The sequence below is a fragment of the Tympanuchus pallidicinctus genome, unplaced genomic scaffold (assembly GCF_026119805.1).
Source record: "Tympanuchus pallidicinctus isolate F22 unplaced genomic scaffold, pur_lepc_1.0 scaffold4, whole genome shotgun sequence".
In the NCBI taxonomy this organism is placed as follows: Eukaryota; Metazoa; Chordata; class Aves; order Galliformes; family Phasianidae; genus Tympanuchus; species Tympanuchus pallidicinctus.
The window spans coordinates 195,511-222,786 of NW_026294758.1; the positions used below are offsets into that span (position 1 = coordinate 195,511).

Below are 27,276 nucleotides of genomic sequence, written 5' to 3' on the forward strand. Positions count from 1 at the left end.
CATGTTTTCTTCTATGTTTTATGGCACATGAAGAATGCTCCCATAAACACATGTACAGACAGTGAAATAAATAGAACAAAAGCTTCTTCGGCCATCTACTGCACTTCCCAGCATAGTCCAGTACAAGCAGATATTAATTTACTGGCTGCTCCTGATACTGCTCTCCTGTTAGGTGTGCCCTGATCATGTCCCCTCAGACAGCAGTACTTCAGAAAGCAGTTGACCTTCCCTAGTCAGGAACCAGTTGGAACCCAAAGCTCAGAGCACCTCTGGATTAGGATTACCATGAGTAAGTCTATAATAAAACCCCTAACTTGAGTTGTGTGACAAATAAAGGTCTAAAGAAAAGAAATAAAGGTGTCTGCAGGCTGCCCACGATAAGGCTGGTTCATAGGATTGTTCAAATGAACCCTGCATCCCATGCGTGCAGCTGTTTTCCTTATCAGACTCCATTGAGATAAATGCTAACCACCATCAGTGTTCAATCCTGGCATCAGATCGGCATACGATTCTAGAGCAGCCATTCTCGTTTTTTTCATTGTTTTTTGCAGTATCAGAATATTCTTTGGCCGCAAACACTGAACTGCTCAGGTGATGATTTCTTTCTGGCAACCTTTTTTTGTTCAACTGCTTTATTACCATCTTGCTCCTAGCTTAAAGAATGGCAAACTCTAACTGCTGTTTTGCCAACCTCGAAAAACTGTGGCTCATAAGATGCAGTCATGGTATGATGGGATGAACACAGCAAGGCAGAGTCAGGCAGCAGACTTCTATAAGACCAAGCACTACTGAAGACAAATACATTGCACAAGACCAGCTAAGGACAGTGTTTTAGTGCAGAACAGTAGCAAGAAATTATCTTTTGACATGCACTTATCCCACATTAGCACTTCTTTTTGCCCAACACCAAAATTTGACAAAATGTGTAGAAATACAGGAGGTTAAATGCATCCCTGTTGTCTGTATTACCACAGACCTGTGCCACCTGTGAAGAAATAATTACCAGGCATAATGTACCACATCTAAGTTACTGGGGGCATCCACAGCAAAGACCAAGCCCAGCTGGTTTTTCTACAAATGGCTGTCTGTTCAGATAGATTCATTTGTCCCATTTGCTCAACCTGCATTCAGACTGAAGCCTGGAATCAATTATCTGTGGTTGCCTGAGTCTCCCAGTGCAAACCAGGGCAGATAACCTAAATGATTGCCATTTGGGATTCCTTCCCCAACTCTCCTGACAGCAAGCAGACTCTGCTCCTATTTTTGTTGTTTCTTCTCACCTTTTTGACCAGCATATGGAATGAACAGGAAAGATGATGCAATTGCTGTATGGCAAGTATGTTCAGCAGTGATCTCTCCCAAGTAGGAACACCTGAAACAACACTCTTTCTGTGGCACAGTTACAGATTTGCATGTGGAGAACAAAGGATCACTTATGTGTGTTCTGCAGTTTCCATCTTCCCCTGCACAGGTGTGTGATTTGTGAAATGCTTTGCAGCCCACACATAGGTACAGCTTGAACAGCACAAATACACTGACTGAAAGCCAGGCTCCTGGCAGTACCCCAGTACTGATATGGAAGGGCAACAAGCCAAGGGAGGAAGGCTGTGAGAGCTGTCCTGACATGGGAGGAGATCAATATTTCTCACTTGAACGTTGGATGGAGCAACAAAAATGGAGCCCACTCACTTTGCATCTCTTCCTTTAACAGAATAATACAGAGTTCATGTCAGATTCCACTGCAATTAAATGTACTTCTCTGGCTCTTTGGTGAGGCTGGCTGGCAGTTACTCCCAGGCTGCTAATGCAAACTGACGCTGCAGCCAGCTGCAGTCAGGACTGGCTGTGGATTTGTCAATCTGCCCTTTACACTGTATTGGAAAGTCAAGAAAAGGTGTCAGCTTAAAACGACTTTGTCCTCTCTGAGTGATACTGACCATGCTGAAATCAGCAACGAGAGCAGGGAAAATGCATCTGCAGGTAATTAGTAACAATCACAGGCAGCATGGAAACTGCTGACTACAGCAGTAATGAGCTGGGCACATGTCATTGGCTTGCAAATGGAGAGAGCACTTATGAACCATAGTGGCAAGCAGTAAGGGAAGGGATTTTGGTTGTTGTTTTTTTTTTTTTTCCCTTTTAACTTAATATTTAATGTGGCATAAAAATGATGGAAAGAAATTGAGTTGTTTTTTAATCAGAGGTCTGGCTGGTGGTCCGTAACACAACAGTGCTGGCGGATGAAACAGTCACATTTTTCCTTACACATATTCTAGCAGGAAGTGTTGGCATGAATGCCAACACTTAAGCAATCCTTTCAAGAAGCATCCCCAGTGTTTTGCTCTACCAGTTTGCTAGGAAATAGGAATATTACATTACATACAGAGGATCTTTTGCATCTCAAGTCTCAGTATTGCTTTGCCATCCAAACCATAGTCTGGTAATGAGAAAAACATGAAAGACTATGATTATAGTTCACTTAGAACCTCAGCTATCAGATTTATTTGCATTAATGGATGACTGTGTCCTTCTCAGGAAAGGCAGGCCAGCAAGATGAGGTGGTGGAGTTGCTTTTTACATGAGAGAGCAACTAGAATGTATTCAGTGCTGTCCAGGGGCAGATGGAAGTGGATTGAGAGTTTGGGGTGAGAAGTAAGGGCAGGCTGGCATGGGTGATGCTATTGTGGGTATGTTAGAGGCCACAAGGTAAGGACAAGGAAGTTGATGAGGCTTTCTGCAGGCAGCTGATAGCAGCCTCGCAATTACAGGCCTCTAGCATAGAGGATTTATTATAAGCAATTACATTGCTTATTGTGGGGGATTTTAACTACCCTGCTATTAGGTGGAAGGCCTGCTCAGCCAGCCAGCCGCAGTCCAGGAGGTTCCTCCAGTGCACTGATGATAACTTCCTGATGCAAATGGTGGATGAGCCAACTAGGAAAGGAGCCCTGCTGGATCTTATTCTCACTAATAAGGAGGGTCTGGTTGAAGTGGTGAAGGTTGAGGGCAGCCTTGGCTGCAGCAAGGTGCAGCAAGGTGATGTGGTTCAGGATGTTGTGTGGCAGGAACAGAATTCCGAGCAGAATCACAACCCTGGACTTCTGAAGGGCCAGTTTTGATCCCTAGCAATTGTCCCACAGGGGAAACCCTGTGGGACAGGGTAGTTGCAGGTAAAGGGGCCCAGTACAGCTGGTTAGCTTTCAAGGACTGCTTCTTCCAAGCTCAAGATCAGAGCAATCCAACAGGCAGGAAGTCAAGACGGGGAGCTAGGAGACCTGCATGGTTAAGCAGGGAGCTGCTGGTCAAGCTCAAGTGGAAGAGGAGAGTCTGCAGATCACAGAAGGAAGAGCTGGCCATTTGGGAGGAATATAAGGCCATCGTGAGAGGCCTAGGGAGGCAACTAGGAAAGCTAAGGCCTCCTTAGAATTAAACCTTACTAGAGGGGTCGAGGACAACAGAAAAGGCTTCTTCAAACACACTGCAGATAAAGGTAACACTAGAGACATTGTAGGCCCACTGATGAATGAGGTGGGTGCCCTGGTGACAGAAGATACAGAGAAGGTGGAGATACTGAATGCCTTCTTTGTCTCTGTACTACTGGAGGCTGTCCTGAGGAGCCCCACAACCTTGAGGCCCCAGAGGAAGCCAGGATCAAGGAGGAGTTTGCCTCGGTTGAAGAGGACTGGGCTTTTTAAGCAATCTGGACATCCATAAATCCATGCGTCCTGATAGGATGCACCCGCAGGTGCTGAGGAAGCTGGTGGAAGCCATTGCTATGCCACTCTCCATGATCTTCCTCTGTGTGCCCTTCACTTTTAAAGCTAAAAAAATGTATTGCCTTGCAGGGCTGAAACAAGGAGCTCTACAAGGCCTTCCATCTCCTACTCTCAGTTTGTACACATCAGCCAGGAAATGTGGAAGCCTTCAAAAAGGGTGGAGAAAAGCAACTCAACACTTTGAATCTCAAGAAAAAAAACACAGAATTTTTGTTAGCCATTCCTCCTCCAACAAAAAGCAATTTGCAGGAAAAAACACATCAGAAACCCGTGAGTCTCAGGCACTTGCCTGCAAGACAAGGGCCCAAGGCCCAGCACCTGTTCCTGGCAGAACTTCTCCCCTGAGTTAACTACTGATCACTAAAGTAGAGATGACACAAAGCTAATGCTTTTTCAGCTGTTGCCCATCTTATTTCTCTCCTACCTCCACAGATAATGAGTCCCAGATTGGAAAAGCTACACCGTAGTTTTGATCAGACTGAAGACAACAGAAATATTCCTGGAAGGCAGACTAGATTGTTTAAGCGAATGTTTGCTGGACTTTGCACTAAAAACAATTATTGTTTATTGTATAGCATTCTTCATCTCCCTCTAGTTTTCAGTGGCATCTACTACAGAAACAAGACCCATAGCAGTATGAAGCTTTTGGTTAAGAGTGAAAGTGGGGTTGACAAATATGTCTCCTCATCTGAATTCCCTGCCCTGACATAATAAAAAGAGGTATGACTAAAAGCATCCATTAATCTGTGGGAGAAAACAGAGGTATGTCCAGAACTATGACGAGAACTGTGCCAAGTGCACTGTGATTCACACACCTTGTTTGTTTTAGACAAAAAGCGTGGCTTGCTGCTTAGATCTTTCTGCCTCTGAAATCTGTGTAAACCCTGAGATTGTTACAAAAGCCTCAGAGCAGAGCAGAACTCAGCTGTATGGTACATGCTCAACGTCAGTGGGCTCAGAGCGTGCCGGGGGCTTCTGGGTGCCTCCAGAAGAACTGCTATGGTGTGGGTTACAAAAGAAAACTGGAAAATAACAGTCTGAAAATCTTTCCTGAAAATATATCCAATAGCACAGGTTTTAAAAGGGTTTTCATGCTCTTCTGTAAATCTAAATTTTATGAATGCTGGTGTTAGAAAAGTTTACAGCAGTATCAAAGTAGAGATACAAACACCTGCTTTTACTTACACCTGGTAAAATGTGTCTTCTTAGAGATCTCAGCTTGTCACATTTAAGACCAACAGCACATTTTTTGTAGGCTAGCTATTCATAAAGCTTGCTCCACTTACTCAATGAGAAGAAGTAAATTCCACATTTAGAGCTTTTGTTCAAGTGTATATGATGTTAGAAGGAGAACAGAGGTGAAATACATAGAAAGGTTCGCAGCATCATTTTGATAGTCAGTTATGCCGTGAGTAATGCAGTCAGTCTGCTCACCAAACACTAAAGAGACTGCAACATAAGAAAGTTGTTAGTCACGCCAAGTAAGAAAGATAAGGAGGCAGTGACAGTTCTTTTAACTGTGGATGGATCTTTCTTATACAGAACTGAAGAGACTACACATGAATGCAGTCTGAAACACAAGATTTCTCATAAAAGGCCTCTGAAAGAGCTGGTGTTAGGAGCTGAAGGAACACAGAAACATCCTAGCAGCAACAAAAGGAAGCTCCATGATCTGAGAGGCAGTACAAGGCACCTGCTCACTTGAGGTCATCTTTCTGGCTGAGACCTAAGGACAGACCTGCTTCTGGAAGGCACCAGCATCAACAGCACCTGAGGTAGATTCCCATAACAACACACCAGATAAATCATGTCATGCTTCTGCCCAGAGCAGCCTCTTGAAAAACACAGAAAAAAAAATCTTCAGGATACCTGTGAGCTTCACAGAATGACAGAATTGTAGGGGTTGGAAGGGACCTCCAGAGCTCATCGAGTCCAACCCCCTGCCAAAGCAGGTTCCCTACAGCAGGTCGCACAGCTCGGCATCCAGGCAGGTCTGGAACATCTGCAGAGCAGGAGACTCCCCCCCTCCCTGCAGCCTGTTCCAGTGCTCCTCACCTCACTGCACAGAAGTTCCTTCGCACATTGGTGCAGAACTTCCTATGCTGCAGTTTCCGGCCGTTTCCCCTTGTCCTGTCTCCACTCCCCACTGAAAAGAGTCCGGCCTCGCCATTCTGCCCCCACACCTCAGATACTGATAGACCTGGATCAGGTCCCCTCTCAGCCTTCTTTTCTCAAGGCTGAACAGACCCAGTTCACTCAGCCTTTCCTCATAGCACAGATGCTCCAGGCCCCTCACCATCTTGGTGGCCCTCCGCTGGACTCTTCCCAAGAGATCCCTGTCTGTTTTGTACTGGGGAGCCCAGAACTGGACGCAGAGCTCCAGATGAGGCCTCACCAGGGCAGAGCAGAGGGGGAGGATCACCTCCCTCGACCTGCTGGCCACGCTCTTTCAATGCACCCCAGGATGCCATTGGCCCTCTTGGCCACAAGGGCACACTGCTGGCTCATGGCTGACCATGTGTCGTCCACCACAACACCCAGGTCCCTCTCTGCAGAGCTCCTCTCCAGCAGGTCGCATCAGGTTCTTTTTATGCTTTAAATCAAGACATACTATTTTGCCATTTCAGTATATGCCATATTCTTTTACTAAAAAGAGTAAATAGAAAGAAGCACCCAAGCCAACTGCATTGCACTGAAGTGGCAGTATACATTTTTTCCCTCTTTTCACCTACTTCTTAATGATCTGTTTCTCTTTTTCATAGCAAATCTGCTCCAGCCTACTCAGGATGAATTGTAGAGTCCTTGGAATGAGAACTTAGAGTTCTCATGCAAGACCACAAGAAGCACTTAATCCATTGCTGTTACCTTACACATGGAGTCAAGATACCTGCAATTACTCAAGTCCTTGAGAGTTACCACTCAATCTTCCCCAATCAAATCACAAGGAGTCAAATACAAACAAGATGATTTCAGAAACCCTATGTAGTAAAGGTGGTTTAAGAATAAGACTTCACCGTATCCCTGCTGCTGGTGAAAAGTAACCATTCATGCCTATTCTATGTTTAAGGCTTCCTAAGATGATTGTTATGCATAAAGCTTTCATCACAGCTTTCTGGCAAGTCAGATTATTAGTTTCTAGCTAGAGGTTTTTCTAAATGAAGAAAAGCAAACAATAAGCATTACCTGGAGTATTCCTGTCTTTTGAAATACCATGAAGGAGTGATTACCCTCACCACCTACCAGGCCCCTGCCGTGCTGGTTGAGCTTACAAAACAAGGGAAATCCTGCTGGTGGCCCTGTAGGTTCAGCAGGAAGTTATTCGGGAACTGCTGGATGCATCTTGCCCGCTTCCAGAGGCCTCAGACTGACACTTGTATGAGCTGTGATCTGCTCTTTCGAGGCCCTTAGTATCTGCACCCACCACAAATGCTTTGCCAACAGCTGCAGCAATTGAGCAGCTGCTGCTGTCACTGTAGCCATAGAATCATGGAATCATTAATGTTGGAAAAGACCTCTAAACTCATCTAGTCCAATCATCCACTACTACTGGTGTTGCCCTCTAACCATGTTCCGTAGTGTCGCTGCTTCAGTTTCAAAGCAAAGGGGTTGTGAATCTGTCAAGGTGTAAATATCTGTGTGCACCTACATGTGTCCCACAGAGGCCCTTGAAAGAAGATTATAACCAGAAATAATTTTTGCTAGTTCAGTATGAACTCTACCTATGTTTCTTTCTTTGGCAAAACACATTCTGAAATGCCAAAGAAATGTGAGTTAGAATAAAAGCTTGATTATAAAATATATTGCTAATTTGGGTCCAAATAAAGAAATTCCCCTTCTCTCCCACTCCATTACACTAAATTACTTATAGCTTGACATTGCTTTCCACTGCAGCTTCAGTGGCCATGGCTCCGTGAATGGAAGATTATTTTTAAACATACTCTAAGAGCAGGATTCAATTAGCCTTGAATTTGATGAGTCAAAGGCTTAGCATTTCAGACTCAATTGCTTTTGATAGCATTGACCCAGTCACTCCTGTGTCATGGACCTACAGCCCTTGACTGAAGAATGATCCAAGGATGGAAGAAAGTATTCTGACAGTTTTAAGGGAACTGATACTGTGGCTGTAGCCACAAGTATCTTGTTTTGAAGAGAGAGCTGAGCTTGTTTGTGCAAAGACTTGCTTTGCAAGCAGCTGTTCCAGCTGGGCTCTGGCCTAAAAGTAACTTATTGGAGAGTTTCTTCAGTTGGGGACAAGGGGCTGCAAGAATTCTGGGTTATTCTGGGACAGTTCAGTCTCATTATATGTTTTTCTGCATAGTTTCACACACAGATGGGGCAGCAGGAGTAATAAGACAAGCATGAGAAATACTTAAACCAAAAAAAAGTAACACACAGGGGAACATACACAGGAAGTACAGATCCTTAATTTTTTTTTTTTTTTTTCCCTGATTCCTATAATTCCTTTTCTAGACAGTTTTCTTTCACTGGGACTATCTCCTTCCCCACTGCCCCACGATGTGGTCAGTCTCATGTAACCACGTCACCATTATAAATCCCAGCTGTTCCTTAGCTCCTACTCTTCACCTGCTGAAGAAATGCACACGATCCCGGAAGAAACCATCGCTTTCCATTTAATTACTCAGTCTTAGTGCACAGGTAAGGTCCTGTCAAGTGGTGCAGAACCTTTGTTTGGCCCAAAGTGGTCCAAAATCTTTGTAGAAGTCAAAAGCACTCAAAACTCAAGCTAGCTCAAAGTGTCATAAAAATGTCATGCAGTCAAAAATGGTACCAACAGGAAAACAAACAACCAATCTCAAAAGCAGAGGAAGCATTCTGTTTTTCTGTGATATGGGGGTATCTAGAATGCAGGTTTGGAGTGAAGGGCCATATACCTTTATGGTCAAAGGGCATGCTTCATCAGTTGGCTCAGAGAGAACACTAACGATGTATACAAGCTGTGCGCCTGACTTTCACCAGAGCTGCTATAAAATCACACAGTTACAAGGAGACTGGAAGGAACAATTTCACATCTGACATCACTCCTTCAGGAAGAGCATCGCCCTACCCCGGTGTGTGCACATACTGCTCCACAACACTTATTGGTGTACACAGAACTGCTTACCTGTTACGATAGGGTACGACTGTGGTCCAGGAACACTTGCTCCTAAATCTGCAGAAGTTGGGCTGCTTATGTTGGCCTTCATGTCATCCAGTCCTCCAGCTAATGATGCCATGGCTGAGTATTCAGTTGCCTGGAAGAAGAATCAAAAGACATTTTAGCCACAATAAATGCACTATTCAACAGTTTTTCCTTGCATGGCAAATACTAATTGCAATGCAGGAACCCCTTAAAAGCTCTTGTTCAGTCAGATTGCCCAGTTTTTCAAAGGCAGTAAATACATGGCCAGTGTAAACCATAGTGTTAAGCAGTCAGAAAAATAAATGGGTGTGCGCTTATCACCAATGTTCTTGGAAAACACCAAACGGGGCTTTCCTGATAAAAATGAAAGCTAAACTCATCAGTGTGGCACAAAGCTTTCCATAAAAAGGAAGTTTTGTAAAGCAAAGTGCACTGGCCCTGTAAGGTACAAGTGTAATTTTTTTGCTTGTCAGAGAAAACCATTCACATCTATTAAGTTGAACTCTCCTTAATTCAGTGGAGCAAGTAGGTGGGAACCAGAATGTCCTGTTTGCCTGCTTTTCTTAGGCGTGCTTCATTTTCTTGTTATTTCATAAGAAGTAGAGTGCACTTAAATAGAAGTGTTTGATTAATGAATGGATTTGAAATCAACTGTTTCAAAAGCCAAGTTATTTAAGAATGAATAACCTGACCATTGTAAGGATGCTCTCATTTCATGGAAATTCCTTAAGCACAACAGCCAAAGTTTCACTAGCTGAGCACACGTCCTCAGAAAACAGACGCCTCCTGTCCTCTAATCCTCTTGGTGTCTGTGTAGCTATGGCCATCTACAGCAGGGAGGCCAATCCACACACCCAGAAAGACTCTCATGTACATGGCAGAAAGCTCATCCTCATTAGTGTTTCTCATGGTTTCTCATTGCAGGATCATTCACACAAAACAAGGACATTTCTTTTCAATGTCCTCCCTTCCCTATTGCTATTTTCACTAGTTTTAATCCTTTATTTTTGAGATAAGTCCACAACAGTCAGAGAACTAGGACTTCAAGTGAAGAACAGACAAAATTAATAAAACCTCCAAGGTGGATTCCCACAGTATCACTGCGGATGAAGTAACGAGTAATTACTTAAGCCTGCAGTGATCTTTTGAGCTATCATATAAAAATATTCACTTTAATATTTTTTATCTAAGTGAACAAAACACTTCTTGAGTAACTCTGTCTTTGCAGGTTTCTTTGTGCCGGAGATGCCCACCACACAATCTGAGATTGGCCACAGCTGAGTGCTCTGGGTCAGGTGTGTACCTGTTTGCGTCTCTGTTACTCAGCTATTACTCAAGGCAAAGTGAATTTAGTTTTATAGTTCATTATTAGCAAGTTCATACTGACAGAAACACATTTCATTTGAGGCTGCAATCTGTGTGAGGCACCAGTGCCCACATCACCTTGAGAGATCTGCCGTACAAACCTCTTCCGCAAGACCATGCCAAATACCTTTTGCCAGAAGGAACAGCTGCTGGCCACCCATTCTCTCCACCCTGTGCATGGATCAGTGCTGCAAGGAACTTTGCAAAAAAATCAAAGAAACATGGACCTGTGGGAGCATGTCCAGAGGAAGGACACAGAAATGATCTCAGGGATGGAATACCTGCATTACAAGGACAGGCTGAGAGCTGGGGCTGTGCAGCATGGAGAAGAGGAGGCTCTGACAGACCTGAGAGTGGCATTTCAGTATCTAAAAGGGGCCTTTAAGAAAGAAAGGGCAGACTCTCTAGCAGGATCTGCTGTGACAAGTCAAGGGGAAAAAGTTTCAAACTAAAAGAAAGAAGATTCAGATTGGATATGAGGAAGAAGTTTTTTACAGTCAGGATGGAGAGGCACAGGAACAGGTTTCCCAGAGAGTAGGTGAAGCCCCATCCCTGGAGACACTCATGGTCAGGCTGGATGAGGCTCTGAGCCCAGTGTCCCTGTTCATTGCAGTGGAGTTGGACTAGATGACTTTTAAGGTTCTCTTCCAACTCAAACAGTTCTATGGTTCTTTGAAAGACTTCTCATCAGGAACGAATCATCAAAGACTTATCATCATCTTCTGCATTCCTCAGTTGCATTTAGATTTTGTTCTGTTCCTCAGCCCTTACAGCTTATTTGTCATCCAAACCTCTCCTCACCCTCACATTTCCCTCACCTTCATGAACCCAGTCCCTTTCCTCTGACACTGGCTCCTCAGAGATACGCACTGCCCACATCTCTGCTTCAGCGGTGCTTCTGGTACCTTTGACCCTTTGGAGCACAGTTTCTGGTGGAGCACTCCTCTGCAGAGATGCTTCCAGCCATTCTCCTGCAGGCGCAACCAGACAAAGCTGCTTCTTCTGGTCCTGCATCCTACCCAGAGCAATCATCACAGAAGCCCCATCTGGCCTTCTCTATGGCAGCCCTCCTGCTTCCTACAGGGCCGCAGCAGGCTGCATGGTCTCTGTCCTGCTCTTCAGCCCCTGCTCTGCATGGAGCTGCCAGCCTTCACACTGCTCCGCACTGTTCTGTGACTGCAGTCCCAACATCCCCCTGCATATGTGTATCCGGCATGCTGAAGCCCCGATCTGAAAAGAGACCGGAAGAATGAAAGCACAGTTGCAGTCTTGCAGAGACACCTCATGTTTAACTCCCTCACAGCCAAAATGTGCTGCAGGGGCTGCTGCTCCTCGCCCACACCCAGCTGAGGCATTACAAGTCTCTTCCTGCAAAATCCCTGCCATGAGATCCTCAGGTACGCTGCAAATGTCAAAGCATCACAGCTTCCGTCGGTTTTGAGCTGCTAGTAACTAATCTAGGAGGAAACTGTAACAGGAGTAGGTCTCAAATTTTAACTGCAATGATCTGACAACACCACATAAGTGAACTTGCTTTTATCAAGCTCAGAGGGATTTCACCTGTTACAGCAGCAGAAGCAAATAGCTAGAAGGGTATAGCACACTCTGCTGGGAGAAGGGACAATGGCACACCTCTGCTCCTTCATGACACCTTGCACAGGGAGAAGGAGCCTGATGAGCTCCAGAGATGGAGTCCAGCCTGCACCTGCTGCTGTAGAAGTGCAAACAATGGAATTTTCAAGCACTTCCCCTGTTCCCATGACACACCTGCATCCCTCCTCAGAGGCAGTAGCTGCTGCCCACTCCACAGCCAGGCTGACAAGCCACAGGAGGGCAACAAACCATAGAAGGGCCACCACAATAACTGCACACAAGGCACTCACCAGCAGCAGACGTGGGCTGAGTCCCAGCTGCTCTGGACCCAACACCACCTCCTTGCCGCCACGTGGTGCAGGGCAGAAGCCAGCCCCTGAACTGCCCCTGTCATCACCTGCACGAAGCAGCTGGGCCATGGCTGGGACCAGCACTAGGCCGATGCAGCAGCAGTGCAGGCAGCTTTGGGAAGAGAAGGAAGCATCCTGCTGCAGAAGGTGACTGCTGACAGGCTGAGACACTGAGCCCTGTGCTCAGCATCTCACAGAGAGATCCCCTCTCGTGGTGCATGTGAGTACACACACAGAGCAGCAAGCAGCTGGAGGGATCAGTGCTGCAGCACAGGGGTCTCAGAATTGGCTCCGCCACCTCTACTTGCGAGTCAGCATTTGCATGACCATCGGGCCTGTCCCTGTGAAGCAGGAACCCTGGCCTGCTTGGTTGGTGAAAAAGCAAGAGTCAGGTGTTCAGTATCCTGGAAATTACCTGAAAAATGACTGCCTGCGGTTGTACCACGTACTGTCTCATCAGCATGGAGCACCACTGCCATAGCATGGAGGAGAGAAAACACAGACATGTGAAACGAGGAAATATAAAAGAAGAGACCGAGGACAAACCAAAAGGACAGGCAAGACTCATGTGCACGTTCTGCCTAGTGCTCTCAGCTCGGAGGACAGGGAGCCAGCAGAGGGGCTGGGGCAGAGGAGAGAGGGGAGCTCAGCATGCACAGCAGTGCACTGCCACACGCAGGAGTGCCCACGCTGCACCTCCCTTCCCTGCCAGTTGTCCTTGCAGAGTGCAGATGGGTGCTAGAAGTTTCACACCCATCTTTGTTTCAAAGGCTTTATTTCCAACTATTTCCTCCACGGTCACCTCTGCACCGGCACCAGGATGCGCCATGTGCTGGTGCCTCTGCTCAAGTGGTGCTGGAAAGACTCTGTGACACCCAGATTCCTGGGAGATGTCATTTGAAATCTCTCTCCAAGTACTGTCCCATTTGTTTTATGGAAGGGAAAACTGACATAGGCCAACATATTTAGGAATAGCTGTGCCAGTGGCTACTTTCCAAAAGTGATAGTGGCCTGGAAAAATAGCTGGAGCATGAGCTCGGTGTCCCTGCACAGGAACTGTGCCTCACACAGTGCAAGTGCCCGCAGTGCAAAGAGAACCCTCCACACTCCACATACCACATCTTGTCAGCAGCCCACGAGGGTGTAAATACGTGAGGAAGAAATTACCAACTTTTATTAGCTTTTAGCAGAAAATGCAGGAAACTCCCCCTGCACCCATACCACCTCCACTGGCCTTGGTTTCTCAGCTGCATACCAAGAGACATTGCCTTGGACACAAGGTGACAGAGTCTCTCAAACCCCAGCATCTCATGGGAGCACTCACCACAGCCCTCACATCTGACTTTACTGCAGGAGATATGCTGTGGCATAGAAGATGCCTGTGGGGTGGTGGAGGTGATGTGTGCACACTGGGCAGAGATGCAGGAGCACTTGGTACTGTTATCAATAATATGAGCAGTGTCAGAAGGCACGCTCTTGCACCTCCTGTGGAACTACGGTTAAGTGGTGAGATACTCCATCACTGACTTCACTCTGCACTTCTTATAGCAAGATGCCTGAGTGTCATTTACCAGGTCAGCATACCCTAAATAAATGGCAGTTTTCTCTTTGAGGTATACCCAGAAGCTTATTCTAAATTAGCAAAGATGGGCATATAGTGGTGGGGCACAGCCCACTGCAGGGCACACATGGGAAACCCACTGAGGGAGCAGCTCTGCTGTGCCAGGGGCTGGGTTAGCACAGCAGCAGTGCTTTCTTCTTCTGCTCAGATTTCCAAATCACACCTGCAAAAACACAAGCGGGCATAAAGCAGCATGCCTTGTGCCTTGCTGCTACTCGTGTGACCACCTGCAGACAGACCAGTGGGGTTGCTTGGCATGCAGCAGCAAACAGAACCTCAGCCTGAAGAGCCAGTGGCTTGGACCTGGTGCAGCTCCAGCTCAGGGCTGCAGGATTTGGCTTTCCTTCTGCACTGCCCGTGTGCACGGCCCTACTCTCCCTGAGCAAACCAGCTGGCAGTGAGGTGGAAATGTCTTGAGGGCCTTCACGGCTGACACAGTTCTTCCTGATCTGAGATCTGGAGTTAAGGTATAGTGCTTTCTGTTGGACTGCTTGGCCCCAGCTGTGGCCACCAAAGCTTTGCTGAGCCCCGAGGGCAGCAGCAGGCTCACACTTAACATGTGCAAGTTGTCCATTCTCAACACATCCAAAATTAATATAGAAAGGCAGAACTGGCCAACACCTGGAAGGCTCTGCAGAGAAACCCCAACCTCAGCCTCACGAAGAGAAAAGATTTGTAACATTAGATATGGCTCAGGGAGCTCAATCCAAAGCAACTGTAATTAATCTCCCCAGGCTTCCAGGAGCTTGGTGCCACGTGTAGCTGCATGGCCACAAGCGCTATCCCCCCTCAAATGCTATGGGAATGGAAAATTAACTCTGAAGTCCTTCTCAACCACCTCAGACCTGAGCTAGAAGGGTATCTGAGCTGCCATACGTCAGTCTCATCACTGCCACCCCACCAGCCACCCCTCCGTGCTGTAATGCAGACATCTCTTGCCTTACCCACCACCACCACAAGAGCTGATTTTGCTTTGCAGTAACACCCATCTACGTGGCTAATTGCAGCTGAGCTCCAATTTCTCTTTGGCTTTGGCAGTGTTTGGCTTCTACTCCCTTAAACGGCATGAAAATTTTATTTCGGCGATGCAGCCTTGTTTCCTTTGTGCAAACAGAATATTTCTAAAACTCTCTTTCACAAAACATACATGTTTTTGTAAAAAATTAACAGCCGTGCTTCTTTTAACCCAAATCCAATTAGGACTGTGTGAATCCCCAGAGGTTCTTCTAAAAATAGGGGAAATGAGCTCACCCCGCCACGGACACGTCTCTCCTCATACGTCGGAATAATTGACTGCCTTTTGACCTAAATCTTCAGATTATCTGCATGTGGGAAACTCTGCACTACGTGTTACTTTTCCACGGTCAAATCCGTGAACAGATGCAGCCATCCTCTGATTTTCCAAAGGGATTCCCAGATCCAATCTAAACGCCTAGAATTTACCTGTTTTGGTTTTTTTTTTCCTTTATACATATAAATAGCCACATTTCCATTTGCTCTTTGTTTCTCATTTTCATTTTCTTCTAATATCTGCATGTAAATGTCTGAAAATAGCATCTGTAATTGAAGATTATGAAGTATAGCCAGCTCCTGACAGTCCGCTAAGGAAGATGGATTATCCTCATTTTTTCTGTAAATTTTGTCAATTTTGGAATTCATAAGCTATCAACACTGATCAAAACGTGAACGCACAGCTGTGTCAGAGGGAAGGCGCAAGGACGCGCGGCTCCCGCGTTCCTACAGAGCTGCCCCGCCGGCCCTCCCCCGAGCACAGCACAGCGACGGCTCCCAGCTTCGCCTTCACCCCCTCGAAAAAACTCGAATAAATTGGAAGCCGGGAAATTCTCCGCCACGCTGATTCAAATCACAAGGCATAATTTATTGCGCGCTCCCTCCTTTTATTTATCCCTAAGTAGTAAACACGATTTCCATTCGGGGGCTTCGTTATGTTCCGCTCCTAGCAGACAATCACGGCGCAGTTGAGGCAATTGTTTAGCCTCTTCCTCTCAATTTTCCCATTACTGGGAGTAAGTACTGTTGGGACTCTTTAATAGCCCGACTGCAGCCCATATCAATAACAGATGAGGTTTAATCGTCCAATACAAAAATTATTTAGGCTCGGTAAGGACATTCAATGTCATTTGCATAATGGCATTCCTATCCTGAGCACCTAACCCATCGTGCATAAACAAGGCCCCAGGACTATAAATAATAATAAATCATGACGCCCATGCTCCTTTTGCCGTAATAGGAGCCTCTCTTTGCAGAAATTATTTCAGCAGGAAATGGGCACTGCAGTGTTAAAGACGTGGCATTCCCAGACCAGTAAATCACACGCGCGCCCTCCTCGGGGGCTGCCCACAGTGAGCAACAAAACCCTGTGAAACAGCAGCACAGAGAGCAGCCGGCACTTGTGGCTGGAATCCTTCCTCCTTCTGCTGTGTCGGTTGCTATGTTTGTTATTTTGTTAAGCAGAGCTGGCAAATTAAACAGAACCCAGGTCTGACTAGCTTGCATTGTGCCTGGATGTGCGTACGCAGGGCTGGCCAACTTCATTTTGGATGTGTGCTGCGAGCTGTCCCAGCCTTTGAGACTGCCTAGAGCAAAACTGGTGAGAGCAAGAAGCAGTTACTTCTGACAAAAATGAGTACTGTTTCAGAATATGCTATTTCAGAGTAGTTCAGCTGGAAGGGACCAACAGAGATCATCTGGTTCTGCAGGGCTGGCCAAAAATCACCATATGCCTCAAGCAGTGACGAGCACAGGAACCAGCCGGACACCAGCTCCAGTGCGTGGCCATCCTCCTGGCTGGACGCCGAGGGGTGAAGCAGGGACTGCCCAGGCTGGGGCAGGGCTGGCTGAGCCATGAGGATGCCGCCAGGGTCCAGTGCCTGCCAGGCCTTGGCACCTGCTGCACAGCCCAGAGGCACAGGGTGCCCACAGTTCCAGTGCTTGTCTTCCTCAGGAGGGAATGGTATCCCTACTTCAGAGCTTCCTACGGCCCATGAAGGGCTAGGAGAGCTGTGCAGTCGGACCTGGCCCCTCTGTAACCTGCAGAGAGGCACCCCTGCCTCCCAGCGTGATGCCTGCAGCACCACCACCGCCTCGCAAAGCAAACTCCGCACGCCTGTGTCTCACACTCTGCATCCTTGAACTTCCTTTGGAAGGTTTTGGGGCAGAAAACAAAGGCCTGAGGACATGAGTTGTTTTTTAACCAAGCCCTTCACAGGTCAATAAAAGCACCATCCATCTGGCTGAGGCGGGTAGGCCAGCAGAGCCCTTCCTACTGGTTTGTAAGCAGGAGTCTCCAAGCAAAAATGACGAGAAAGGCTGTCTAAAAACACACAGACATACGTTTCAGTGATCTACAGTGGCTTTCCAGTTTTTAGACTCACCAGGCAAATGACAAGTGTTCAAAGTAACAGTGAGAGGACAGCAGTGGTGACAGCTGATCTCTGCTTTTGATGTGATTTGCATCTCTGTACACATACCTTCAGTTGCCCATTTCTCTAAGGCTCTTTCCTCTCAGTACAAACACTGCTCAGTTCATACAGGAACAACTGCTTACTCCGTTTCACACTCGCCTTTGTCAGTGCTGGCCTGGCACCAGCGTCACCAAAGGTCTTTTCACAATACCTGCACAGGCTCTTTCCCACCATCTGATTACCAGAGCCACCTGTTAAACCCAGCAGGCAGCTCAGCAACACACAGCCATGGTGAGAATCAGAAGACAAGATAAAGCTTGTGGGTTGAAATAAGGGCAGTATAACAGGACAGAAAAGGAAGGGAAATTAATAATAATAATAATAACAACAGAATATACAAAACGAGAGATGCACGATGCTGACCCACTGATGTCCAACCAGTCCCCTGGAAGCACACGCACACCAGACACCACTACTGCCACTTTTACAGTCCTGCACGATGCCGTGTGGTGTGGACTCCTTTGGACAGGTGGAGCCACTTGTCCCCGCTCTGCTCCTTCTCAGCTCTTTCTGCCCCCCATGCTTCACTGGTAAGGCAGTATGGGAAGCTGAAATGTCCTTGACTCTGTGTAAGCACTGCTCTGCAACAACTGAAACCAACTAAAATAAAGCTTTACTTTCTGAAGAGTACAGAGATTTCCTAAAGTATTTTCAGGAGCTTCTCACTAGCCATTTCTTAGCAACAGCATCATAGGCTCATCCTTCTGACTCATGCCCCACACCCAACAATGTGGGCCTCCTTTCTCACAAAGCAGCATCTCTGCTGTCTTTCTCCTCTCTCAGAGGGATTTCCTTGTTTTCTCCTTTCCAGATGTTGCCAGGAGTTCATGCAAAGCCCTTCTTATAACTTCTCCCTTCCCCACATCTCATGAATCATCCCTACCACTGCACAAGGAAATGACCACATCACTCTTTGTCATCAGCTTCTATCATTCTACACATAGAGTGGAATAGAAGCTGAAAAGGAGCATCCAATTAAAATAGCACATGACACATTCTATGCTGATGGAAGAGAATCACAGAATCACAGAGCCCTTAGAGTTGGAAGGGCCCCCTGAAGGCCATCCAGTCCAACTCCCAGCAATGCACAGGGACACCACAGCTCCATTGTGTTGCCCAGGCCTGATCCAGCCTTGCTTTGAAAGTCTCCAGGGACAGGGCATCAACCACATCTCTGGGCAACTTCTTCCAGTGCCTCACCACCCTCACTGTAGAAGATTTTTTCTTTATAACCACCTTAAATCTGCCCTCTTTAAGCTTGCAGCCATTTCCCCTTTTTCTGTCACCACAGACCCTGCTGAAGACTCTGTCCCCTTCTTTCCTGTAGCTCTCCTTTAGATACTGGTGTCACCTCGCAGCCTTCTCTTCTCCAGGCTGCACAGCCCCAGCTCTCTCAGCCTGTCTTATAGAAGAGGTGTTCAGCAGTTTAAAACCAAGCTCACAATCATTTTATGACACTTGTTGTCGCAAGATATTACTGAAACACATTGCTTTTTATGATTCTGGAAGGAACTTGTGACAATTTCAGCCATTCGAGGGAGGACGTACATTGTTACAGTGGCTCTCTTGCTTCCACTGAGGCATCTCAGTACAGAAGAAGATGCAACCTGCTGTACGTATTCACCTCAGGATATCCCTGCTGTGTAATGTGAAGCAGAAATACGATGGACGGCGCACTGTGAATGTGCATGAGGTTTACATCTATCTTACCAGGTATTTTAATCCATCCAATTGACTGCTCCAGACATTTGAGATGTCTTGTGCACATTGTAAGAACAACATCTGGAATCTTTTTTTACACTTTCAGAGGACCTACCTCAAGGTTTTTCATAAATGTTGTCTGAGATTGCCTCCCAGTACTCCTTTTGTAAAGCTGTCTGTATTACACAGATGAAGAGACTCAGTGTTGTGAAGGCAATCACTGAATACCCAAAAGAGGCCACAAGATACAGCTGACCCCCTTCCTGCCACCTCCTCCTGTCTGAACAATCTTTTACAAAAAGGAGGGTCATAGCAGACCATATTAAGAGCAGACAATCTAATAATGCAGAAAATACCACAGGGCCCAGAATGAAATTCATGTGTTTTTGCTGTGTGACTTCTCTGCCCCAGATTTCTGTTTGTATGACATCTCTTGGGATTCTGACAGCAGCTCAGAATTCTTCTGTGTTTCATCTGTGTGCTGTAAACTGATTACAAAACAACAGCCAAAAACACTGTAGCTCCAGGTACACTTAATTTCCACCCAGAATCACAGAATGGCCAGGGCTGGAGGGACCTCAAGGATCATGAATCTCCAACCCCCAGGGAAAGTCACAAACTTTGCAGTATTTTGTGGCTTGCTGCAAAAGTAAAGTAGAGCAAAATCATTTTAACCCACAAAATCCTGACTCATCACACTCTGAAATCTGGACATTCACATATGCTCTTTGTTTTCTAAAAGATTTTCTTCTTTTTTTTATATTTGCTTTCCAGAGGTACCTCTGCTGGTCTGAAGCACGTATAGGCTGCTGGATGAAGATAAATAGATTCTGCAGCTCAGCAAGTAGAATGACGCCCACAGCCTAGCAATGCTCGAGGCCTGGCATGTCCTCACTCTTGTGAATGACTCCAGCAAAAGACTGCCAGCATGGAGAAAAGAGATGACAGGTTTTCATGAAATATTCTAGTTTCTGTCATTATTTTTCTTTTCTGTTAGGAAGACTGGTTCAGCTGGGTAATCACCACTTGGCTGCAATAACATCACCAAGGCTGAAGACACCCAGGTACGTCATGAGCATTAAAACATCCCAACAAGAAAACAGTTTCAGATAACCAGAAGGAAACCACACTATTTATACGACCCAAATTGGGTCAAACTGGGCAGCCTGGTCTGGTGGTTGGCCACTCTGCACCTAGCAGGGAGGTTGAAACTAGATGATCATTGTGGTTCTTTTCAACCCAGGCCATTCTATGAGTCTATGATCTCTACTATGCTCAGTGCTGCCCCGTGTTTTCATGTCAGAAGTGTATTTGGGGGCCATATTCTCATAGTCTTCTTTACAATGACAAGAGCCAGAGAGCAATTGTTTGCCTGAATGAAAACATGGATGTGAGATCTCTGGCTTCAAGAGAAACTTTCCATCAGCGTAAAGCCTCACAAGTTACCAACCTGAAAATCACTCCTCAGCTACTTAATTTGATAACAATTTATTGCCTACCTTAGTTTTGCCCTTATTTAATCATGCATTTTACCTACGTAGACAAACCTTACAATTGTTCAAATACTCTCAATTAAAAGCATTGTTCAGTTTCTCAGCATGGCTCCCTTCAGCACTATCCGTTTTGGAAAGACATCACCCCGCTTCCAACATGATATGGAAATACCACCCAGTTCAGTGTTCCTTAACTCTGACATCCAAGAGCTGCTTGCATCTCTGAGATCCCAAAGAAATCCATGAATGTCTGCAGGATAAACCTTTCCCCTTTAACCACCCCCTTAAACCACCTTTAAAGAGGCAAGTCATGTCATTCCCACTTCACAGCTACAAAAAAAAAAAACAAACAAATCCCACCTGGGCTTCCAGCCTGTGTGAAATAATACCTGTCATTTGGATTTTTCTCTGCACGAGGTTTGTTTGAACTCCTGCTTCTCTGTGGTTCACGTTAGTCAATTTTATTTTCAAGGAGAGGAGCAGGACTGAAACCATTCCCCTGCATGTCATGCTACTCTCTTCAGGTAAGAGTTTTCCTCAGTTCAGGTTAATTATTTTCTTCAGTTCAGCAAATTCTACTGCCATGGAATTCTTAACGTGGCTTAGTGAGTACTGTTGGTGATAGGAGGATGGTTGGACTGGATGACCTTGAAAGTCTTTTCCAACCCTGGTGATTCTGTGATTCTGTGCTTCTGTGATTAAGGAGCCACTACAGAGAGGAGTTTTGAAACTACCTTTATTTCTAGAAGTAGACCAGCTCCACAATTCCTTAATTTCATCCTGCGGTGTCTTTTGTAGGTTGTTTCATTCAACCTCCTGCTCATCAAATGGGAACCAGAAACTATGGTAGTCTTCTCAAAATCCACCAGCTGCTCTGGAAGAGCTGCTTAGGCTCATGCCATCTGCATGGACAGAGCAGGGCCTTTTACCCCCACCAGCTCTTCAACTCATTCTAAGTTTGATTTTCATGTTTTCCACTGCAGTGGAAAAGTCACATCACACAATCTGGAACGAACAGCAAAAGGCTGGACATCGGGGTCTTTGGGTAATTCAGGTTGGAAGGAACCCTTAGAAGTGTCTGATGGTGTGGGAAGCTGAGAGATTCAAGAGCAGGGCCAGCCATTTAGTCAGGCCAGGTCACTCTTGAACTTGAGACAGCAGTGATTTCCAAACCAATGGGTGGAAATTGTATCTGAGTCTATTCAAAGCCTGTAGGATCTGCTGGAGACCAAGAAAAGAAGTTTTGTTCCCATTCTTCAAATTCCAACATAAACCCCTTCCATCCAGTGTCAAGGCAAGCAGGCATTACATTAAATAAATACACAGGCAGAGGTAGAGGGAATCTATCTGTAGATTCCTCTTTCCTCCATCTATTATTTTCCAAAGAGAAAAATACCACACAAGTATATATTATGCTTACATGTGATATTAAAAATCTTACAAAAGGCCAGTACAGCACAGGTCTCCTTCAGCTCATGGTCAGTCTGCTTTTAGCCTGGCTGCTGTCTGTACTCTTTGTTGTAACAGCAGTATCTACTGGCTGTCTGCTGATGGCATGAAACCTTGAAAGGAAAACTGCAAAAGGTACGAAATAATAGACTTCATTTCTCATCCAAAACTGGGAAAAAAAGAAGAAGAAAAAAAAAGAAACCTATCAGCAAAACACATGATGATCAAAGAGAAGAAATTACTCAGTAAAATTACCCAGATGTAAAATTGCAAAGAAATTTGGCAAGATAACAAGATGGAAGAGCTCTCTAAAATTTCCCACTTCTGTACAAAACTTACAAAAGAAGTGAGGAGTTTCCTAGAAGAGACCAACTGTTGTCTGAGCAAGATTCTGCATCTGAACAAAATGTCCTCTTGCCAAGCTTTGATGTGACCTGCCTATTCACTTCTGCTCACAGCCACACTACAGTCCCATTGTGCAACCTGAGCATATTTTAGGAAACAGTTCAGCATAGCTGAAGCCTGATCATCCTTGTTATTAAGACAGGGACATAAGTGCTGCAAGCACAGGAGTGCTTTACTTCAGCTGTGCAGAATGCTGAAGTGCTGGTTGGAAACAGCAAAACGTTCCCTGCTGATGTTACCTAACAGCAGTGGTGCTAAGACTGAAATTTTCCACTACTGTTTAAGAGAATGCTGCCCAGTCCCTTATGCATAAAAGACCCCAGGACAAAAGCGTGCCACATTCTCCTTCAAGTACATCTCAGTTTCTGAAGTGGCCCAAGCACCTGTCTGCAGCTGGTGCTGCAGTCAGAGACACTGAACATCATATCCCCCTGCCTACGCTGCACTTCTGTGTGAATGCTGGGAGCATGATGGGAAGCCACAGCCAGAAGCTGGATACAGAGAGTTCAGCTCCACCTGGCTGTTCAAGGGGAAAAAAAAAAAAACAAAAAAACATACCTGAATGCACCCATACTGAACAAAGAGAAAAAAGAGAAGGAAAAAGAGGAAGCTGGATAGCCTCGCATGCTGAAGGCTCAGCTTCCAGTAGCAAAGGGCAATTCACAGCTCCAAGTTTCCTTGCAGAACCTCTGAGGATCCTCAAGCATGGTGTTCTACCCAGCATTTCTGAAGCACTGCCTTCATACTTTGCTGGAAGCTGATAGGCTCCCCGCAGACTGCAAGCCACAATTAATTGCTGCATCTCAGGTCTCAAAGGGCTTTGTGCAGGGGGCAACCTCTTGGTTCTTGCAGTGAGAATTGGGGTAAGAATAGCTGTCATCTCCAAAGAGCTACTTCTCCTTCCCAGAGAATTGTTCTGTGCTATAGCTGAGCACTAGTCCTCAACAGTCCGGATTTTATTCTCTTTAAATTTCGCCATTATTCCAAGGGCAAGCAAAAAATAAAAAAATTAAAAAAAATCACCAGCCTGAGATGTTCTTGCAAGGGGCATCTGACTCTCTTAAAGGACACTTTTTCCCCATCTCTGCCTGTTTTAAACAGCAGCCAGAACACATGTGAGGTACCAGGAGTTAGCACTTCTCCATAGCACACAGACATGGGATCCAGACTGCCTGTTCCCACACACCTTAAGAGCCCTTCCTTGGCTTATCCTGAAGATCAGCAGCAAGCAAACTCAGGGAACCAAGGGTACTGTGGTACAGGGTCAGCACAGTGACATATAAAGTGGCAAGAACTGCAGGTCCTGGTGGATGAAGAACTGAACATGAGCCAGCAGTGTGCTCTTACAGCTCAGAAGGCAAATGGTATCCTGGGCTCCATCAGCAGAGGGCTGGCCAGCAGGGACGGGGAGGTGATCGTCCCCTCTACTCTACTCTTGTGAGGCCCCACCTGCAGTATTGTGTCCAGGTCTGGAGCCCCCAGTACAAGAAAGACAGGGAGCTGTTGGAGAGGGTCCAGAGGAGCCACAAAGATGAGCAGGGGACTGAAGAACCTCCCCTACGAGGACAGGCTGAGGGAGCTGGGCTTGTTCAGCCTGGAGAAAAGAAGGCTGCGGGGTGACCTCACAGCAGCCTTTCAGTAATTAAAACAGGATGATAAACAGGAGGGGAATCAACTTTTTACAAGGGTAGACAGCGATAGGTCAAGGGGGAACTGTTTTAAGTTCAAGGAGGGAAGGTTTACATTGGATGTCAGGGGGAAGCTCTTTACAGAGAGAGTGGTGAGGTGCTGGAACAGCTGCCCAGAGAGGCTGTGATGCCCCGTCCATCCCGGGAGGTGTTCAAGGCCAGGTTGGATGGGGCCCTGGGCAGCCTGGGCTGCTGTGAAATGGGGAGGTTGGTGGCCCTGCGTGTGGCAGGGGGTTGGAACTTGATGATCCTTGGGGTCCCTTTCAACCCAAGAACATTCTATGATTCTATGACCACAGCACAAAAGGCAGAGCTAAAATGCACTCCAGTCCCCAGCTCCACCTGCATGCAGGGGCACCTTGTCCCAGTCCTGCACAGGAAAAGAATCAGAGCCCCAACAAAGGCAGAAGGACATGCCATAGGCTGCAGGTCATGTCTTGAAACACAGGATCACAGGTTTTAGCATAAATTACGGACCAGGAGGATATGTGGTCCCTTACAAAAGTGTGGCTAAGAAGGAAATCTCTGCACAGTTTAACCTTCCACAACCTCTGAACTGCATCAGGGGTCACAGTACACCAGTGCTCCCAGCTGCTGTCCCTCCACCACTCTGCCTGCAGCGAACCCCTCGCCCTTTCCATTTGGTAATAGTATTGATCTGCTGGCAGCAATGGGCTGGATAATTAGCCAGGAATTAGGGTTTCTATTACAGCCAGGAGGCTACTCCAGCTGATTTATCACCTGAATAATTTACTGTGATTGAAAGGAAATTAAAACGAACTCCATTTGACAACTGTGCACTTTTATGGGCTTCAGTGAAGACTCAAAAGCCAAATTAATAGCCTCGTGTTGCTTAATAGTCTACTGAGAGTAAATATGGGGTGTTTTTCCTCTCCCGACATGCTTTCTTAGGCTGGATTTTAGAGTTGGTTTTGTTTCTGGTGGTTTTTTTTCTTCCCACCAATGAAGCCATAGCCTGACTCAGAAGTTGTTTCAGCTGATAGAAGAGGAGCAGTAAAAACTGCAGACCTGCCTTCCAAGCCACTTTTTGCTCCACATTTTCTTTTGATCAGAGATATGCTCCATATTTTTCACTGTTACTGAAAACCAAGTAGTTTTGGGAAGAAGTAAATAAACAGTGGCTCTACTTTTCTCGTTACAACTTTCAGAGTAATTTCAGAAAATCCTCAGCAGCCCCATCCACCCAGACACAGTTTCCCTTAGGGAGAAAACCACATTAATTTTATGCCAGAGACCAGGAGCAAGGTCCTACATCTCATTCCTTCCTTCTGCTTCTCTAATGACTTTCTGAGTAAATGAGTCAAATCAGAAATGAAATGTAAGTCCTGAAAAATAAGTCCTACTTTCTCCCTTTTTCTTGGACACTCCCTGCTATTCCTGGAGATTAAAATCCCATGTTGTAGGAAGCACTGTGCATCTCCCTGCGTGCTCCTCCTTTGGTCAGCTCAGCTCCTTCATTACAGCACTTTCTGAGGTCAATCAAACGTAACTAGCTGTGCACAACTTTTTTACTCTTTCTGATTTACTAGTAATTCTTTCGGCGGTGTTGGATACGTGGAATTCAGCTGCCTGTATTTATCTCCAGGCTTAACAGTACTGCATCTCACAAGTGAATATATTGCTTCATGTTTTTCAGGTTAGCTCCCACCTGCAGTATCCCTGTATCATTCAGAAACGAATTCAAAAAGAGATGATCAATTCAGTTCTAGCTAGAAGTAATGTGAAAGCATCAGCAAAGACGAGGGAATTATCTGCTATTATCAGCAAGTTGTTCTCTACTAATTCAGTGACCTACACAGTGTTGAACCTGGTCACATCATGCTATGCTTCATTATGGCCCCGATCTAAAGTCTGTTGAAGTCAATAGAAATATTGACCGGCTGATGTGTCGGCTGCACGGTGCTGCTGGTTGACACTCGTGAGCAGAATGCCACTGTGATGGCACTGCAAACACACACCTACATGCAGCTCAGAATCATTTCCCAGCAACACCTGAGTGTTCTGCCAACATCTGCAGCCAGCGCAAATCAATTGTGGGCTGTTTGCAGAAGATGAGATGAGCACAAAAGGGGACAAAAGTGATGGAAAGGCATTCACTTAAACATCAGTTACTGTTCATAGCAGGTTTCTTGTAGGATAGAGTAAGGCCAGAGTGTGACTGTTCTCACATTACACCCCAGTAACACGTAGATACCAGTGGACTCGGTTTGCAAGGGACCCCCACCTTCCCATCTCACAACTTCTTGACATCACAGCACAGCATTCACCTGCCATTAAATGTCATGCACTGCACGTGTGGGTATTACATAGCAGTCCTGCAGAGTGCACTCGGGTACATGTACGGCTGTATCACAGGGACACTAGGTTGCTCGATGAGACACATAATGCCCTACTTCCATCCCCTGACAAATCTTTAATTATATCCCGACAAATCTTTAATTATATGAACATATGGTGGGATCCCTGCCTCACCCTATGCCTACAACAGACTTTGTTTCTGAATGAGGTACTGTCTGCCATAGATTCTCTTGTCACTGCCTTTCCTCTCAGCACTGCAATAGCCTGTAGTCAGAGGTAAGTATTCATTCCCTGTGGTCTTCTTTGTTTCAGTCATCTTTTACAGTAGATATGAAAACTCAGATTGCCAAGTGCACAACGTGTTTGGAAGTAAGAGCTAACCTGCAGGTCTGCATTTCACAGAAGGGAGCTGAAGAACAGCAACGTTAAAAACAGCAGAGTAAAGGAAACAGAATGGGTGCACTCAAGGTAAAGGCTTGGGCAGTGGTGAGCAGGCACTCTGACTTAGGACATCAAAGCCCTGCTTATGTAAGTGACAATCCACAGTTTCCAATAAACAAGCCCAAAACACCCAGAAAATAAATCAGAAAGAATTCAGGCAATAGGTGCCAGCCTTCAGCTGGAGGCAGAACGTGTTCAGACTGCAGATGTTCAGCTATGTGGAATGGACTTTGTTCTCCCACATCACTGCTCGCTCTGACACAGGGACTGTGCCCAGCTCACAGAGAAGAAAAATTAGAGAAGAACAGCAAAACAGAGAGGAAAATATACTTTCTTGTCTAAAGAAACACGAGTCTTCCCGTAAAGTACCTGGAGCCCTCTTCAGCTGACTGTCACAGGGACCAAGAAGTTTTTGTGCCTAAACAACATCCGCAGTGTTCCATTTGCTCC

The 27,276-nt window shown here is 46.0% G+C and overlaps 2 protein-coding genes across 3 annotated transcripts in view; one reads left to right on the plus strand and one right to left on the minus strand.

Annotated features, from left to right (window-relative positions):
• Nucleotides 1-27,276, minus strand: part of PAX5 (paired box 5) — a 114,680-nt gene that overhangs the window by 42,575 nt on the left and 44,829 nt on the right. For both annotated transcript variants that reach the window (XM_052701470.1, XM_052701471.1), the window contains exon 7: nucleotides 8,899-9,028. In XM_052701470.1, the coding sequence (XP_052557430.1) occupies nucleotides 8,899-9,028 (130 nt within the window). The remainder of the gene's footprint in view (nucleotides 1-8,898; nucleotides 9,029-27,276) is intronic.
• The window catches only part of SLC25A51 (solute carrier family 25 member 51), a 292,109-nt gene that overhangs the window by 13,934 nt on the left and 250,899 nt on the right, over nucleotides 1-27,276 (plus strand). The gene's annotated exons all lie outside the window — the stretch shown is intronic.